Source organism: Schistocerca serialis, chromosome 1 (genome assembly GCF_023864345.2).
Source record: "Schistocerca serialis cubense isolate TAMUIC-IGC-003099 chromosome 1, iqSchSeri2.2, whole genome shotgun sequence".
In the NCBI taxonomy this organism is placed as follows: Eukaryota; Metazoa; Arthropoda; class Insecta; order Orthoptera; family Acrididae; genus Schistocerca; species Schistocerca serialis.
This window is the reverse complement of record NC_064638.1, coordinates 832466462-832485480: the sequence shown is the minus strand read 5'-3', so window position 1 is coordinate 832485480 and position 19019 is coordinate 832466462. Positions and strand designations below refer to the sequence as shown.

Here is a 19019-nt window from a genome sequence, read left to right as displayed (position 1 = left end):
GCGAATTGTCGTCCATGAAGACGAATGCCTCATCAGTATGCTGCCGATATGGTTGCACTGTCGGTCGGAGGATGGCATTCACGTATCGTACAGCCATTACGGTGCCTTCCATGACCACCAGCGGCGTACGTCGTCCCCACACAATGCCACCCCAAAACAGCAGGGAACCTCCACCTTGCTGTACTCTCTGGACAGTATGTCTAAGGCGTTCAGCCTGACCGGTTTGCCTCCAAACACATCTCCGACGATTGTCTGGTTGAAGGCATATGCGACACTCATCGGTGAAGAGAACGTGATGCCAATCCCGAGCGGTCCAACCGGCATGTTGTTGGGCCCCTCTGTACCTCGCTGCATGGTGACATGGTTACAAAGATGGACCCCGCCAAGGTTCAAATGGCTCTGAGCCCTATGGGACTTAACTTCTCAGGTCATCAGGCCCCAAGAACTTAGAACTACTTAAACCTAACTAACCTAAGGACATCACACAAATCCACGCCCGAGGCAGGATTCGAACCTGCGACAGTAGCGGTCGCGCGGTTCCAGACTGTACCGCCTAGAACCACTCGGCCACTCCGTCCGGCCCCTCGCCAAGGACTTCGGGAGTGAAGTTGCGCATCATGCAGTCTATTGCGCACAGGTTGAGTCGTAACACGACGTCCTGTGGCTGTATGAAGAGCATTATTTAATACGATGGCGTTGCTATCATGGTTCCTCCGAGCCATAATCCGTAGGTAGCTGTTATCCACTGTAGTAGTAGCCCTTGGGCAGCCTGAACGAAGCATGTCATCGGCAGTTCCTGTCTCTCTGTATCTCCTCCATGTCCGAACAACATCGCTTTGGTTCACTCCGAGACGCCTGGACACTTCACTTGCTGAGAGCCCTTCCTGACAGAAAGTAACTATGCGGACGCGAGCGAAGCACGGTATTGACCGTGTACGCATGGTTGAACTACAGACAGCATGAACTGTGTACCTTCTTCCTGGTGGAATGACTGGAAATGATCAGCTGTAGGACCCCATCCGTCTAACAGGCGCTGCTCATGCATGGTTTACATCTATGGGCAGGTTTAGTGACATCTCTGAAGAGTCAAAGGGACTGTATCTGTTATAAATATATACAGCCAACGTCTATCTTCAGGAGTTCTTGGAACCAGGGTGAAGCAAAACTTTTTTTTGATGTGTGTACATCCAAGAAAGAAGTTGCTTGCAAAATCGTTGTTCAACTGATGTTTGAATATTGCTCGTCAGTCTTCACCCATAGTAAATGGGTCTACTAGAGAAAGTGGAGAAGATCCGAAGAAGAACATTGCGTTCGCTACAGGTTCTTTTATTAAGCGCGAAAACGTCACGGAGGTGATCAGACAACTCCCGTTGCAGATGAGACATTGTGCATCACAGTGTTCTTTCCTACTAAAATTCAGAGAGCATACATTCCTTGGAGAGTCAACCAATATATTGTCTCCTTTTACGTGTACTTCTAGAAGTCTTCAGGCTCACACAATGCTTACAAACAATCGTTTTCCTGTGCAGTTCTCACGACTAGAACAGGAAAGGGGGACACTGAATGTGGCTGGCTGTGGCTTGCAAGGTATAGGCGAACATCTGAAACATAGCCACCATGGAAACAAGTAACTTTTTTGTTGTTGACTTAAAAGATCTCTTCCAGGATGTTCATATAGTTATTGGAATTAGTGATTTTGACATAGCTGGAAACACAATGGTCAACCAAGCACTACCACAACTAAGCTAGCAGCAAAGCCTCTGTCTTTTGTAAAATGGGCTAACAGGCCCTCATATTTTAACTCTACCTGAAACATTTGATTGTACCCAGACACATATAGAGAAAATCCAGCTAATGTTTAGGAGATAGTTGGTCAACTTGTAAGGTGTCAAAAACCTCAACACACCTTACATCGGATTCCTGAAACAATTCCAGTTAAATCGATATGTCACAGGACATAGTTATACGAAAATCTACGAATTTTACTGATAGGCAAATCGAATAAACATGCCAACATTTCGTGAATATGAAGCACTAGCTCTCAGACTAGTAACTGCAAGCATATAATTTCCCAGTCCCGAGCTAAGAGACGCAGTTCTGAGGAAATAAGAATTTTACGACGGCAACGCCCGTCCCATGTTCGGCCGATACCTTCCCACAGCGGAATATCCAGCGGACACAATGTGACACTGCAGCCACTACGCAGGCCGCCAGCAAAAGCCGCCCTTGTCCATGCTTTTAACGGTGACCCTTCAAAAAATCCTTTCTGCAGAAACACGGTTGTAGATGGCATATAGACGCCCAGGAAAAACCCACTCAAAACATTGGTGACTCACTGTAGCCACCTGTGATGAAACTCATTTGAGTAAAAAAAAAAGAACACGAAGACTGTGATGGGATACATAAACTCTAGTGGGTGGGGTTATAAAAAGTACGAACACTCAGACTGGTCAGAAAGAAAACGCTTGGCAATCACCTTTGATATAGGCAAACGCAGACAGAAAACTTAACTCTCCTCTTGCAGCAAATCGTCGAGTGTTGAGCAAGGCGACCGCACCACGCTGAGACGATTTCGAGAGTAATTATGTGAACACTTTTTCAAAGGCTCGTCTTAACTCTTAAGGAGTTAAACTGCAAAGTCTCCTAGTACAGCGAACTGCACTGAGCACTGAAAGTTAACGCTTGCGAGCGATTTGAGCACAACGATGTTCACGCTATTCCAGCCAAATAGCGTGTACCATGCCCATTAACTTAGCTAGGGAATAACTAGGAGTCTCGGTTTCCCTGAAGACGTAGGAAATGTATCAGACCGGTGTTTAACAGTTGAGAGAGATTTGGAATAGATTCTCAGGTTCACAGCTCGCGCCGACAGCAGCCACTGCCGCCACCAACGAAAGGTAATCTCATGCGCCCGCGCTACACCAGCAGGTGATATTCTATAGACACTCTGTCTCCCCTAATTTTTTCATACATTCAACCATGACCTTTAGTTAAACAAATTCACGATTGTCAGGCTTAATTGAAGCAGATGCGCGCGATATCCGACCTAACGATAAGGATTGACCAGCAACTGCAGAGTGCTTTAAACTCTCAGGTTATTGAACTGTTTTAATTGTGCAATTATATTTGCAGTGATGTTTATACACCTTAAACAGACCCCATTTAATTTAGAGTATTTTCATTGTGCATTTTTAGTTTAATTTATATCTCTGGCCCCAATTGTATTTAGTTTGTTTGTATTTTATCGACCCCCCAGACGTGGTCATCAACAATCTTACATTAAAGAATCTTAGAATAGTTAAGAACTTTGCTTCACAGTTGTGAACACCCAATATCAGTATTTTACCAGTCTGTACATATGATAATTATGACTGCTGAGTAAAAATAAACCTTAATAAAGAAAATCTAAGATTTTCGTTTTTTTGCTAACGTATAGTTATGCCTGAATCCGTACACTAATTTCTGTTAGCGATAACATTTCCTTTACAGGGAGTGTAGTGGAACTGTCATTGAGCTCATTGTCTGGTGACGTCACTGTCCGTACTGCTGCACTCTTCTGATCTCTGTATGGTGAGCTGGTATCTTCCTACTTTGCCGGCCGTAGGTTCAACACAAATTCATCAAATACTTCCAGAGCTTCCTTGCGCAACTGTGGTAAGAAGAAAGATCAAAAACAGTCTCACACATGTTGGAAACTTCACAAAATACGTATCCTTTGGAATACTTGAGTATCAGAAACACCTGATAAATAGTTTTCGAATACTTTACAAATCACGACATCTGAAGAATGGTGAGTAGACTCTGCAGGCACACAGTTGTAAACCAAAACATCCTTCAGTAGCTGTTGGGGCTAAATTCGGTAACAAGAGCCTCCTCCTTCACCAACTGCACTCCAAACAGTGCTAAGATATAATGATCGAGTACTTAGGTTCCAAAAGTAACAAAACTCAGTGGCTACATCCTAACTGGTAACACAGCGAACAAAACACACAACAGGGGAAGGAAGAACTAAAAAGAACTAAATGATAAAATTCGTTCTAAAATGCACATCAACAAAGTAAAATCGAGAAAAATTGCTGCCATTCGAATTGCATAGCTATCTAAAGGTGGATGAAATATAGATATCATTATCTGTGCTCTTGAAACGGAGTTAATAGTACACACATCAAAAAAAGTTTTGCATCACCCCAGTTCCCATAACTCCTGAAGATAGACATTGACTGTGGATATTGTATCACAGACACAGTCCCTTTCCAGAGATGTCCCTAAACGCGCCCAAAGATGTAAACAACTATGCATGAGCAGCGCCTATTAGACGGAGGGGGTCTGACAGCTGATCATTTCCAGTCATTACCCCAGGAAGGAGGTACGCAGTTCATGTTGTCTGTAGTTCAACTATGCCTGTACGGTCAATACCGCGGTTCGATCGCGTCTGCATTGCTACTTGGTGCCAGGAAGGGCTCTCAACAAGGGAAGTGTCCAGGCGCCATGGACTGAATCAAAGCGATGCTGTTCGGACATGGAGGAGATACAGAGAGACAGGAACTGTCAATGACATCCCTCGCTCAGCCCACCCAATGGCTACTACTCCAGTGGATGACCGCTACCTACGGATTATGGCTCAGAGGAACCCTGACAGCAATAGTGCTCTTCGTGCAGCCACAGGACGCCGTGTTACCACTCAAACTGTGCACAATAGGCTGCACGATGCCTAACTTCACTCCCGGCGTCCACGACGAGGTCCATCTTTGCAACCACGACACCGTACGGCGCGGTACAGATGGGCCCAACAACATGCCGAATTGGCCACTCAGGACTGGCATCACGTGCTCTTCATCGATCAGTGTCGCATATATTTTCAACCAGACAATCGTTGGAGACGTGTTGGGAGGCAACCTGGTCAGACTGCACGCCTTAGATACACAGTCCAGCGAGCGCAGCAAGGTGGAGGTTCCCTGCTGTTTTGGAGTGGCATTATGTGGGGCCGACGTACGCCGCTGGCGGTCATGGAAGGCACCGTAATGGCTGTACGATACATGAGTGCCATCCTCCGACCGATAGTGCTAGCATATCGGCAGCATACTGATGAGGCATTCGTCTTCATGGGCGACAATTCGCGCCCCCATCGTGCACATCTTGTGAATTACTTCCTTCAGGATAACGACATCGCTCGACTAGAGTGGCCAGCATATTCTCCAAACGTGAACCCTATCGAACATGCCTGGAATAGATTGAAAGGGGCTGTTTATGGACGATGTGAACCACCAACCACTCTGCGGTATCTACGCCGAATCGCCGTTGAGGAGTGGTACAATCTGGACCAACCGTGTTTGATGTACTTGTGGATAGTATGTCACGACGAATACAGGCATGCATCAATGCAAGAGGACGTGTTACTGGGTATTAGAGGTACCGGTGAGTACAGCAATTGGGACCACCACGTGTGTGTGTTGGGGCTTATGGGCGCTCAACATCGTGGTCATCAGCGCCCTTGGGACCACCACGTCTGAAGGTCTCGCTGTATGGTGGTACAACATGAAATGTGTGGTTTTCATGAGCAATAGAAAGGGTGGAAGTGATGTTTATGTTTATCTCTATTCCAATTTTCTGTACAGGTTCAGGGACTCTCGGAACTGAGGTGATGCAAAACTTTTTTTGGTGTGTGTATATCATACTTTGAGATCTTAGGATCACTTTGTGGATTGCTTATACACCAGTGGCAATGGCAACAATGACCTCGAACAAGTGATGTCATCACTATAGCACTGGCGCGAAGTTCAAAAATCCATGAGGCACATGGAAAAAATTATAAAAATTGAAAGATAGTGGATACGAGAAATTGCACTGCCAGCAGATTTAGATGACGGTGGTGGCAAATTTAAAAATGCAGGACGGCTCTGATGAGAAATTTAACTTAAAATTTTTTAGCAACCATTAAAACTGAAACAGTCAACTACTTCACTTAAAAGTGCAAAATGGCGCTCGCAGAAACATTAAAAATAAAATTTAGCGTTCGTTTAAATGGAACAGTCAGTCATAGTGCAGTATATTTTACCTAAAATAAACAGTTAATCTGCATATGTAGCCCATCATGTTCAAAAATACCTGAATATTTTGCATCATATTCAAAAGTATTCACTATACAACAGTATTTCCATATACAAAATTCACCTGAAGTGCGTAATTAGCCACTATTTATGACACAATCACACACACACACCATTTAATATTTATGTAAAAAACTATTGCCTCCTCAGTAAATTTCATTGCTGTTATGCTTGAGTCTTTCAATAGTAATCTTTAACTCGGTGTAGTATTATTTCACACAAATTATCTCACATCTTTCAGAGTGGATCATTTTTTTTATCAACATTATAGTGTGTCAAATTAATCGTCAACCTCCTATTAAACAGAGAGAACTTCCAGATAAGATAAATAAAATTTATGTATTATAATTTTTCTTTATTTTTTACACAATATATCACTTTCAAAACACATTTAATATTTTTTATCGTTTTAGATATACACTAAAATCACATTCAGATTTTCTGTTGTAATACAAATCTCATTTTATATTTTTATACATACACGATAAAATCAGTAACCACCTTTCAGGTGGCAGTGATCGGAATCAAAGCCTGAAAGCATAAACGTTTTTCGTCTTGTACTGATAAGCCTAGCTTGTGCTGCTTAACTGTAGAAACTACATGGCACTTTGACTGAAATATATACATGTTGACACAGCATGTCAGTAAGTGGTTTAATGGGATCAGAAAGATATTGTAAAGAAAAAAATATACAACCCAAAAGTGTATTGGAACACGTAAATTGGTTTTTCGATACAATAGGTTACTGCTAAATCAACTGTTTCGCACACGGCAGGGGCCCCATGCAACTGTGTTCACTTTATCTACTACCGTGAAAGGTTTACCACCTGCAGCTGAAAAGAAGAATTTCTTCAAACTTATGATTAATTCTATATTTGGTAAGACTATGCAAAATTGAGGAAAGATGAGAGACATAAAACTAGCGACAGCCTGGGCAGGTAGGGACGAAGCAGCTGTATTGATTGCAAAACATAATTTTCAAAGCAACATTATTTTTACCGAATATTTAGTTGGTAATGAATTAATCGAATTTCATGTAGTGTTTGACATGCCTTTAGCAGTACGAGTAGCTATTTTAGATATTTCATAGACCCATTTTACAGGCTTTCATTATGGATTTATGCTAAACAAGGTTTCAAAAAACATGTCAAATTATGCTGCGGGGATTTCCGGAATGATATACATACATTTTTTGACACTTCACTTATCCCCGTAAATAATAGATATAGCGTTCCACCGGTAAATAAAAAGAGATTGGAATATTGAGACGAGTTCAATAGTGAACGTATAATTGAATTTGTTGGCCTATAAGTTACAATTGTTGCACTCGAGACTGAATCAGTATGAGTAATGCGAGAGGAAAGAGTGTGAAACATTATTCTGTTAAAGAGGTAACTAATGACGATTACCAGCAATGTGTGTTGAATGCTGATGTTATTCAGAACCATCATAATTGGCTATTACAATAGCATGTATTCGAGTTTTAAAATCCGAATACACACGACTCCACTGTAGACTATCGTCACTGATTCAAACACACTTCTTAGATGAATCAACCATTATTTATAGCTATGCAGCACTACTTATACTACTGAGGCGTCTTCTTCACTAACAGACTGCAAAATTGCTATGCCATAGTACTCCGATATGCAAAAACATCTCCATGACACAAGCACAGAGGACAGCAGCGTCAGTGACTTATCGCTAATAGTGCCACTAAGCACAGCACTAATCAGGGTTTTCAGACTGGTATTTCGCAACGACTTAGTGTGTGATGTCACGAAATTTTATTCTACCCAGAGATCAAAAAATTTACAAAAATCAAAATAATTTCTAATAGTGTTCTGCAAGCGTAATATCGACGAATATATGATTTCAAATTTTGAATATCCATGTAAAAATGTAAACTGTTAATGAACTGTATGTGCATGGTGGCCTAAATTCTTGTCTTACTTAAATGAGTGTATCCTCGTTGTGGTATGTACAGAATGATCCATTGTCCTAGAAACGTCAATTTTTCGTGCCCCTTCAGGTTCTACATAGGTTTATGTAATAACATCAACGTCTACGTTCTGCGAATCACTGTATGCAACGTGATAATGGACAGTTTTTATTGAACCATACATTAAAATCTGCTCGTGTTTCATTTGCGGATGTAGCGTATGAAGAATGAATAGTTCTGCACTTCGATGAGAGCTGTTCATCCGTAATTTCATATGCAGAGTCTCTACACGATAAGTACGTAAGGGGCTGAAAAAATTCTTAGTTTCAGCGCTGAAAGGTGGGTGTTGGAGTTTTCCAAGAACTTTACTGAGAGGTGTACGACGCACTGACTCGAGTCTTGTCGGGTAAGATTGTTCAAGATTTCTGTTACACTCTCTCACCAGGGAAACAAGTCTGTGACCATTCGTGCCAGTTTTCAGAACGTAGATATTTCTTTAAAATATTTTTAGCTTGGAAAAAGAACAACAGCCGTATGTTCTGTTAGACACATAGCCTGGCTTTAGATACATTTCTTATCACCATTATCTGTGCCCTAAACAAAAGATAAATGTCATGAGAAAATGTTATTGAAATCCTGTGCACTTAATTTTTAAGATCTTTGTGACAGGCAGTAAGCATGAAAAAAAGATAATAGTCCTACATATGCGTCTATGTTATACCTCATTCCTTAAAACCAGATTTTTGGTTGTGAATATTCGTTGACAGTAATTGGATATAAAAGTATTATTTTATGCCCAGTTACGGACTCTGCCAGCCTCTCCTCCCCGCAAATATCGTCGAAGTGCTTCTCTACTGCTTTAACTGGTTTGTTATTCAACGTACTCACGATTGCCCATCTTACACAGATGTTAAACTATCGTGAAGTAGTTTGTTAAAGATCCTTTATTGCTGCATATTTCTCACAGCACCTAACCGACGTAATATAATGGTGCTGTAGTGGCTCGCATTACTGAGAATGATTGTTCAACTCCTTATGTGGCTATCCAGAAATGTTTTCAGTGGTTCGCCCGAAATCACTTGAGGCAAATGCTGGGTTAGTTCCTTTGAAAAGAACATAGTCTGTTTCCTTGCCCAGCCTTCACATACCCGTTTCTAATGACAAGTTCATATGCAGCTGCAGCATCCATACTCTCCGACTGTTAGGCATTAGACTAGAATTTTACCCCGAAACTTAAAATTTAAAAAGCAGTGTAGAATTCAATAATGGTTTTAAGACCATTTGATACACTTCATTCGTTGAATTTCCTACTCGTAGGAATTACGTTCTTAGTAGCATTCAGAACGTCAATGAACCTCTCTTCACATATGCTGTCGCATTTGTCAGAGTAACGCGTTGAATTTAATGTCTTGAAAATGTTCCCGGAAGAAAATTTTATCTCCTACCACCGTAGCAAGCTGTGACAAAAAAATATATATGACTGTTTCTTGATTAACCCTTAGCTCCTTACTATATAGTGACGCCTTTTAGAGTAAATTTAAAGCGTAAGTTGATTCTTCATTAGATATTAACCGCTAATGACTGACGCATCGTTACAGCCGTGGCTGCAACATGTGCTATTCCCTTCCATTCTACGCAGTGAATTGTTGTTCGAGCGCAGATTGGTCTTCGACATAGGCAAAGGAGGAAAAGGATTATTCGCACATCTTTGCCTCAGAAAGATTTCTAAAACAGTAGTTAATAACTTTAACACAGTGAAAGACATCTCTTGACAATCGATTTTAGTAAAATATCTTATAAGATGAGCCGTAGGGTCAGAATCGGCTCATGCGAGGCATGTCACCGGAATCCAAGCTGATCTACCCCGAGGTCGACTTCTACCAGTTTTTACATTCTTCTGTAAATAATTTGTGTCTGAATTTTGCTTCCATGATCTACTAAGCAGATAGTTTGGTAATAATCAAAGCTATCAACAGCTGCATTCTTTGGAATAGAAGTTATTACACTCTTTTTGAAGTGTGAGTGTATTTCGCCTGTCTCATATATCTTGCACATCAGGTGGAATAGTTTTGTCATGGTTGGCTCTTCCATTCTGAGGGAATATTGTCAACTCCAGCGGCCTTCTTACGGTTCAGGCCTTTCAGTGCTTTATAAGTTCTTACCGCTGTACCGTATCTCCCATCTCATCTTCATCTACATCCTCTTCCCTTTTTGTAACATTGTCCTCCAGCTCATTGCCCTTGTAGTGCCCCTCTATATAATCCTTCCATCTTTCAACCTTTCGTTCTTTGCTTAGCGTTGGCTTGCCACCTGAGCTCTTGATATTCATACAGCTGCTTCTTTAGTCTCCAACGATCTCTTTAATTTTCCTATAAGTGGCGTCTAACTTTTCAACAGTCATGCATGTTTCAACACCCTTGCATTTACCCTCAAGCCATTCTTGCTTAGCTGGTTTGCATTTTTGGCCAATCTCATTTTTAGGCGACTATATTCCTTTTCGACTGACCCGCCACGTTAGCCGAGAGCGATAATGCGCTGCTTCCTAGACTCAGGTAGGCGGATTACCGGCGTTGGCCAGTGTGTCGGCAATCCTTGATGTGGTTTTTAGGCGGTTTTCCACATGCCACTAGGTGAATACCAGACTGGTCCCCACGTTGCGCCTCAGTTATACGACTCGCAGACATCTGAACACGTTCCATGGATTGCACTACGGGCAGACAGCTGGGGTACGCTAATTCCGTCCCAGGGGGTACGGGATGGCGGAAGGAAGGGCATCTGGCCACCCCTTAAAAATTAACCTTACAAATCCGACCCTAACAATGCCGACTCTGTGAAACTGCCGGACAAGGCACCGGAAAAAGAAGAAAGAAGAAGATTCCCTTTCGACTACTCCATTTGCTGGATTCATGTTTCGTAGATTGGATTTAATACCCTATGTATTATCCAAGGGTATCTACTGAATTTTGTCTTTTTCACTGTTTGATCCTCTGCTGCCTTCACTATTTCATCTTTCAACGCTGCTGATTCTACTTTTATTGTGTACCTTACATCTGTTTCAGTCAATCGCTACCTAATTATCTCCTTTAAATTCCCAACAACCTCTGAAACCGATCTCATCATTTTCCTACCCTTTTGCAGTTTCTTAAGTAAATTATGGTCAGAGGCCACATATGTCTCTGGAAATGTCTTACAGTTCAAAGCCTGAAATCAAATGAAACTTACTGCACACGTATAAGCGCTGAGATCCACTAGTAGGAATGCAATGGCGATTAAAAAATGCTTCTCTTATAACTAGTGTCCGAGAGAAGCCTCGTCGGTTCCCACTGCACACAACAATTCCGACAGCAAAGAACCTTTGTTAAGGTTCTGTGTTCCAAGCCGTGTTCCAGAATTCTTCACTGGGTAATAATATTAATTTTTATTTTTAGATTGGAGGTTCGGCTTTTTACAGAGCGAGAGGGAAAAGACAAGAATGTGTAAAACAGGACTGAGGGTTCTGAAAACTTCTAACTTACATCTGTCGTCTGTACCATTTATTAAATCGCCGCTGAGCACTACACAACTTTCAAAAATATTAAATTAAATGTTTCTTTCTCACAGTTGCCTTCGTACACCTAAGTAATTCGTCAACCTTTTGTTGTACGTCTCATTAATTTCTCACCAGGCTCCAGCGTATATTAAAAATTAAAATATATTTTTCGAATAAAATTAATTTCAGTCCCCTTCACAAAATTCAATATATTCAAATTCAGATAAACTATTTCTCTAGCTTTCAAACTACAATAAACATTTATTGATTTTATATGCTTTGTACATTAAAATGAACAAGCCTATCTGATAAACTGGACTCAGCTCAATCCTTTTCCATTAAAATACGGTTAAAATTACGATAAAAGTCTCTCGGAAAAGACAGGGACAATGTGTGAGCCTTGTTCTGAGGGACGTTGGTTTTCGGCAAGTTACAGCTTGTGATCAGATATCTGACAGCGCGGCCATCTTCAAGGGCGTTACACATTCTTCCCATGATCGCGGTTACATAAAAAGAGGAAAATGTTATTTCTGTAGTCACATGACAAACGAGTATTTGTACGTATAATACAACTCGCAACAGTCTTGATACATTGGATCTGTGATTATAGGTGGCAAGCGTCACTGACAATTTAGTAATACTACAGTACATATCTTTGTCTAGCGACAGTTATTGTACTGTTTCTCCTGGGTGGACATGAATGTGAAATGCGTAGATTACATGTTTTTACGGTAAGTATTGTATGAGTAACTTGCGAGTTTTACCAAGAACCAATATATTATGCCACAATTTATGCCTATTCCATGGCACTGAGATTCTGTGTTTGAACTCTGACGTCTTTTGTCATTACTGTTCTTCTTCTTGGCTTATGATCTGGACGCGAACCGTAAGGAGCGTTTAACGAAGGTTCATCTTGCTGTATCAGCCAATGTAAGTTATTAACAAAACTGAAAATAGAGTTGTTTGTGACTTAAACATTGTGTCTGTGTTGAAATCATTTGTTATCCTAAACCTTGCTTGTCTAGAGTAGACATGGGCCTCAAATGAGATTCTTCATTGTTAGGCGCCATCTTAAAAAATAATTAAGAACTTTCTTTTAGCTCATCGTAGAGACGTGCCGCCAGTTAGAAAACTAAGCCTTTCTTTCAGATTCTACGAGCCTGGTGGACGCTGCAAATAATTTAATAAGATTCACTTTCAGATTTTCTCAAAGTTGCGAGATAACATTCCAGGCAGGAAGGCCTGGTCACAGGATTCTAGTTCTGGTATAAGATTTCATTTGCAAAAGCTACGCTTGTTACCTTATACTGGGAATCAAGACGAAACCACTATTTTGAGTTATGGAATTTATGATGAAATATTCTCTGGTGCTAAAAACACACGACTTTTAACTTGACGTCAACTAGGCATATATTGAGGAATATCCGTGGTGTTTTAATAGTTAAATAAATGAGTATTTACAATTCCGTAACCCCCTGAGAACTGAGCTAGTTTACTGTGTGCTTCTATGTGTCGGGTTAAATTAAACCACATATTACACTGTTAATAATATTCCTACATTAGTTATTTCTCTTTTATGCTGAGCCATTGCATTAATGTGTGATTCTTTTTTATATAAGTCACGGCTCATATTCATTCCATTACGTTCCATTGATAGTAAAGAAAAAGAGTCACAACTATTTTTATTTTATTACATTACATTGTGGCTGGATTTGCCTGACTGTTTTCTACGAATGCTGCCGTTATTCTGTAGACGAGATCAGAGGTAAAAATAGAATACTTGATTGCTTCATTGCCAAGGTTTAACTGCAAATATTCTTACAAAGTAGACAGCAGCATAAATATCTTTAAAATTGTTTGTGCTTTACATTACGTGCTTACCAATTTACTCATTTGACTTCAAGTTGCGGAGTGCATGAAAGAAGGGAGAAAGAGAGATGAATTGTGGGTTTCAATAATAGGCATAACAGAAGATGACTGAGATAAATAAAAAAACCTATAGAGTGCTGCTGTGATATACATATTTATTATAAAACGATGATAACGAATGTAAATTTATTATAAATATAGTGTATATGCAGGTACAAACGAAAGACAGAAGCTGTCCAGACGTAGCAACACGGTTGAGGTGACGGGGCGAGAGGACATTAGCGGTGACGTCAGAGGGGCGGTGGCTGCTGGGAGCGACGCTGGCGCCGCCGGCGGAGGGCGAGGCAACTGAAGTAGGGCTGGTCGCGTCCGAAGGAGCGCGCCTCGTGCAGCGTCTCGGGCAGGCGCACGTGCAGCGTCTCGGGCAGGAACGACGCCAGCACGGCGCCCAGCGTCGTGATGCTGCCCACCACCAGGAACGGCAGGCGCGCGTCCCACGTGCCCTGCCAACACGCAGCTCTGTAGCGCCCGCGCGGCGGCTCATTTTACAAATGGTTCAAATGGCTCTGAGCACTATGGGACTTAACATCTGAGGTCATCAGTCCCCTAGAACTTAGAACTACTTAAACCTAACTAACCTAAGGACATCACATACATCCATGCCCGAGGCAGGATTCAAACCTGCGACCGTAGCGGTCGCGCGGTTCCAGACTGAAGCGCCTTTAACCGCGTGGCCACACTGGCCGGCGCTCATTTTACAGAACCGACTTCGGTGTATAGCGTGACATGACAAAATTCATGGGTAGGCGATATGCACGTATAAGTATGGTGATAGTATCGCATACACGAAGTATAAAAGGACAGTGCACTGACGGAGCTGTCATTTGTACTCGTGTGATTCATGTGAGAAGGTTTGCGACGCGATTATGGCCTCCCGACTTGAATTAACAGACCTTAAACGCGGAATGGTAGTTGGAGCTAGACGCATGGGAAATTCCGTTTCGGAAACCGTTAGCGTATTCAATATTCAGAGATTCAAAGTATCAAAAGAGTACAGAGAATACCACATTTCAGGCATTACCTCTCAACACGGACAACGCTGTGGCCGACAGCCTTCACTTAACGACTGAGAGCAGCTGGCTTTGCGTAGAGTTGTCCGCGTGAAATAACCACAGAAATCAATCTGGGACGTACGACGAACTTTCCAATTAGGAGAATGGGACAAAATTTGGCGCTAATGGGCTATTGCAGCAGACGACCGACGCGAGTGCCTTTGCTAACAGCACGACATCGCCTGCAGCGCCTGTCTTTGGCTCGTGATCATGTTGGTTGGACTCTAGACGACTGGAAAAGCGTACCTTGATCGTATGAATCCCAATGTCAGATGGTAAGAGCTGATGGTAGGGTCGAGTGTGGCGCAGACTGCACGAAGCCATGGATCCAAGTTGTCAACAAGGCACTGTGCCAGCCGGGTGTGGCTCCATAATGCTGTGGGCTGAGTTCTTTGGTACAACTGAACCAATCATTGACTGGAAATCGTTATGTTCGGCTACTTGGGGACCATTTGCAGGCATTTATGAACTTCATATTCCCAAAAAACAAAGGAATTTTTGTGGATGACGATGTACCATGCCACCAGGCCACATTCTGGACAAATTGAGCGAATGATTTCGTGGCCAAGATCGCCCGACATGAAGGTAATTATGGACGGCTACAGAGGTAGTTTGGGTCAATATTTCTGCAGGAGACTTCCAGCGACTTGTTGAGTCCATATCACGTCGAGCTGCTGCACTAGGTCGAGCAAAAGGAGGCCCGACACAATGTTGGGAGGTATCCTATGACTTACGTCACCTCAGTGTAAGGATTCGTCCACACCACTAGCGTGCAGAACATGGCAGTGGTCGACTTGCAGCATATGTCCTAGAACAAAATCTTTGAATTCTGACGCCAATATGTTTGTTAGGGACATGGCTCACCTGAATACAATCCAAGTCCAATGCGTGTAAACAATGAACTTCTGACACTGTGAAACAAAATTCCACGCAACACAGTTACATGACGTACTTATGAATGCAGTGACTGTGCGAATAGAACAACACACACACAAGTAATTAAAACAAGCTACTTGCTTCTACGTTTAAAATGAAGAATACCTAATTAACCAGCGCCGAGGAGGTGATTTTAAAACGGGTTGTGACCAACTAATGATAATGAACAGTTTTAAATGAACGCAATCTGTATTCTGCTTTAATTCTGATACAACAGTGGGTCGAGTTTGTCGAATCGTCGCTAAAGGAAGCATCAGTCGTTGATGCCGACCTGTCACTGTGTTGTTCTTGGCTAACAGTAGTTTCCAGCCTTACAATTCACTTTCTCCAGCTTGTACAGATGTCAGCTGTACAATTATACACAGACCGCTGGAAGAACGTCGCTGAGACTCCACACACTTGGAGAGCATTGTGTGGTGAGGACACTTTAGCTCCAGTCCAAATCCAAACTCTCGAATTCGTAAACGATGCCGTGATGATGACACCACGTTGCCATCCAAACAACACAAGCTCACACTTTGTGCTGTACTTCCTCCTCCTCCTCCTCCTCCTCCTTTTCTTCTTCTTTCTCTTTTTCTTCTTTTTCGTCATCAGTCTTCCGACTGGTCCGATGCGACCTGCCTCGAATTCACGAGCCGGCCGTTGTCGCCGAGCGGTTCTAGGCGCTTCAGTCCGGAACCGCGCTGCTGCTACAGTCGCAGGTTCGAATCCTGCCTCGGGCATGGATGTGTGTGATCTCCTTAGGTTAGTTAGGTTTAAGTAGTTCTAAGTCTATGGGACTGATGACCTCGGATGTTAAGTCCCGTAGTGCTGAGAGCCATTTGAACCATTTTTGAACCATTCGAATTCACGATTTCCCCTCCTGTGCCAAACTCTTCATCTCATAGTAGCATTTGCAACCTACGTTCCCAATAATTTGCTGGATATATTCCAGTCTCTGTCATCCTTTGCAGTTTTTGCCTTCTACAGCTCCCTCTAGTACCATGGAAGTTATTCCCTGATGTCATAACAGATGTCCTACCATCCTGTCCCTTCTTCCTATCAGTGTTTTCCTTTCCTCGCTGGTTTTCCGGAGGGTGTCCTCGTTCCTTTCTTATCAGTCCATCTAATTTTCAACAGTCTTCTGTAGCACCACACCTCACATGCTTCGAGTCTCTTCTGCTCCAGTTTCTCCAGAGTCCATGTTCACACTACCATACAGTGCCGTGCTCCAAACGTATATTCTCAGAAATTTCTTCCTCAAATTAAGGCCTGTGTTTAATAGTATAGACTTCTCTTGGTCAGGAATGCCCTCTTTGCCAGTGCTAGTTTGCTTTATATATCGTTCTCGCTCCGTCTGTCATGGATTATTTTTCTGCCTTGGTAGCGGAATTCCGTAAATTCATCCACTTCGTGATCACCAATTCTGATATTAAGTTTCCCGCTGTTCTCATTCCGCTACCTCTCGTTACTTTCGTCTTTCTTCGATTTACTCTCAATCGATACGCTGCACTCATTAAACCTTTCATTCCGTTCAGCAGATAGCGTAATTCTTCTTCACTTGCACTCAGGACAGCAAAGTCATCAGCGAATCGTATCGTTGATATCCTTTCACCTTAATTTTTAATTCCAATCCTGAACCTTTCTTTTATTTCCATCATTGCTTCCTCGATGTACTGATTGAACGGTAGGGGCGAAAAGCTACATCCTTGTCTGACACCCTTTCTAATACGAGCACTTCGTTCTTGGTCGTCCACTCTAATTATTCCCTCTTGGCTGTTGTACATATTGTATATGACCCATCTCTCCCTATAGCTTACCCCTAATTTTTTCAGCATTTCGAACATCTTGCACCATTTTACATTGTCAAACGCTTTTTCCAGGTCGACAAATCCTACGAAGGTGTCTTGATTTTTCTTTAGTCTTGCTTCCATTATTAACCGCAATGTCAGAACTGCCTCTCTGAGGCCTTCACCTTTCCCAAGGCCAAACTGATCCTCATCCGACAGACCCTCAGTTTTCTTTCCATTGTTCTGCATATTATTCTTGGAAACGAGTTTAATGCATGAGTTGTTAAGCTGACTGTGCATTTGTCGGCCCGTGAAATCTTCTAAATTGTGTGCCTGGTGTTTCTCCGAACGTCTTACGATATATCACCAGTCTCATACATTCTACACACCAACGTGAATAGTCGTTTTGTTGCCACTTCTGCCAATGATTTTAGAAATTCCGATGGAATGTTACCTAACCCCCTCTGCCTTATTTGATCTTAAGACTTACAAAGCGCTTTTAAATTCTGACTCTAATACTGGATCCCACATCACTTCCCTATCGACTCCTTTTTCTTTTTCTGTCGCGTCACCAGACAAGTCTTCCCAATTGTTTTACAATTGCACTCATTAAAAGCAACAGTAATTGCTCTTGTACTCGTTGACGTGTTTTCTTCAACGTGATGCAGTATGGGCCCTTCCAATTCAGATGTGCGGCCTCTTTTTGGAGCACCACAATTGCGCGATCTGACGTTGGAGGTACCCTTCCTCGCCGTTGTGTAATTGTAGCGAAAAGGTTATGCGATGTTGCCGGGCTCTGTGAAGAACGATCTTGATAAATGCGACGAGCAGCTCTCTCATTACCGTGAGCTTCACCATTCAGAAAGATCATGTCGTTGTAATCTGCAGACGTGTACTCAACCACGTTACTCTAACAGTCGCAGACATGCGAATGAGTCTCGTAACAGGTCAAAGAAGTAGGATGGACGTTAAATGACACCAGCCGATCCGACGTAACCATCATCCACAATGACTGCCCAGTTGCGTAGCCACCTGGCAAACATGTTTTCAAACGGCTATAGCACGCAGACGATAGTTTCCGGACACGTTTCCGGACGTTGGTTCCTATTCAAAATATTAGGTACTTACTCCCCTCTACAAGTCCTAGAAATATGTAACGGGAATTTTCTAATACCCTGCATAACTATTAAACGTGGAGAGAATATCCGGAACGGAACGAGTTGTTTCTTTTACTACGAGATAGTAAGTTGGTTTTCGCAGAAAAAACCAGCCTTTCGGTGGTATTGAAGAACAGAGGGTTTCGATGGAAAACGTTTTCTGGAAGAAGAAGTCTGCTTGAATAGAATACCGTAGCCTGGAGATGCCGTTTCTTGAGGGAAGTATGCAGACCTCACGAAATCGTTTGGTCAGACGAAACGTGGGGTAAATGCCAGTGATTCCAGACCAAATGCGTCGGCTGGTGACACTGCACGAGTAACAATGAAATCTCCAGTTGGAGAAGGCAACCGGCTCATTCTTCTACGTGCTAGAACGACCGGTGGGTTTGTTCCAAATGCTTTGTTGTTGTTTTCAACGAAGGTACCTAGGGACCACAACGAGGGAATGGCGGAAACGGAACTTAAAGATTGGTTCGAGCACTCTTTGGTACCAAACATAGAAAAGAAGTCCACTATAATATCGATAATGCACCATGTCACTACGTTCAATTAAATACAAGGTGCATTCAAGTTCTAAGGCCTCCGATTTTTTTTTCTA

General features: G+C 42.4%; 1 protein-coding gene across 3 annotated transcripts in view; it reads right to left on the bottom strand.

Moving 5' to 3' along the window:
* Positions 1-13577: 13577 nt before the first annotated feature.
* The window catches only part of LOC126458315 (organic cation transporter 1-like), a 90166-nt gene continuing 84724 nt past the window's right edge, over positions 13578-19019 (bottom strand). For all 3 annotated transcript variants that reach the window (XM_050095278.1, XM_050095269.1, XM_050095285.1), the window contains one exon: positions 13578-13950. In XM_050095278.1, coding sequence (XP_049951235.1) covers positions 13738-13950 — 213 coding nt within the window. In that variant the 3' untranslated portion in view covers positions 13578-13737. The remainder of the gene's footprint in view (positions 13951-19019) is intronic.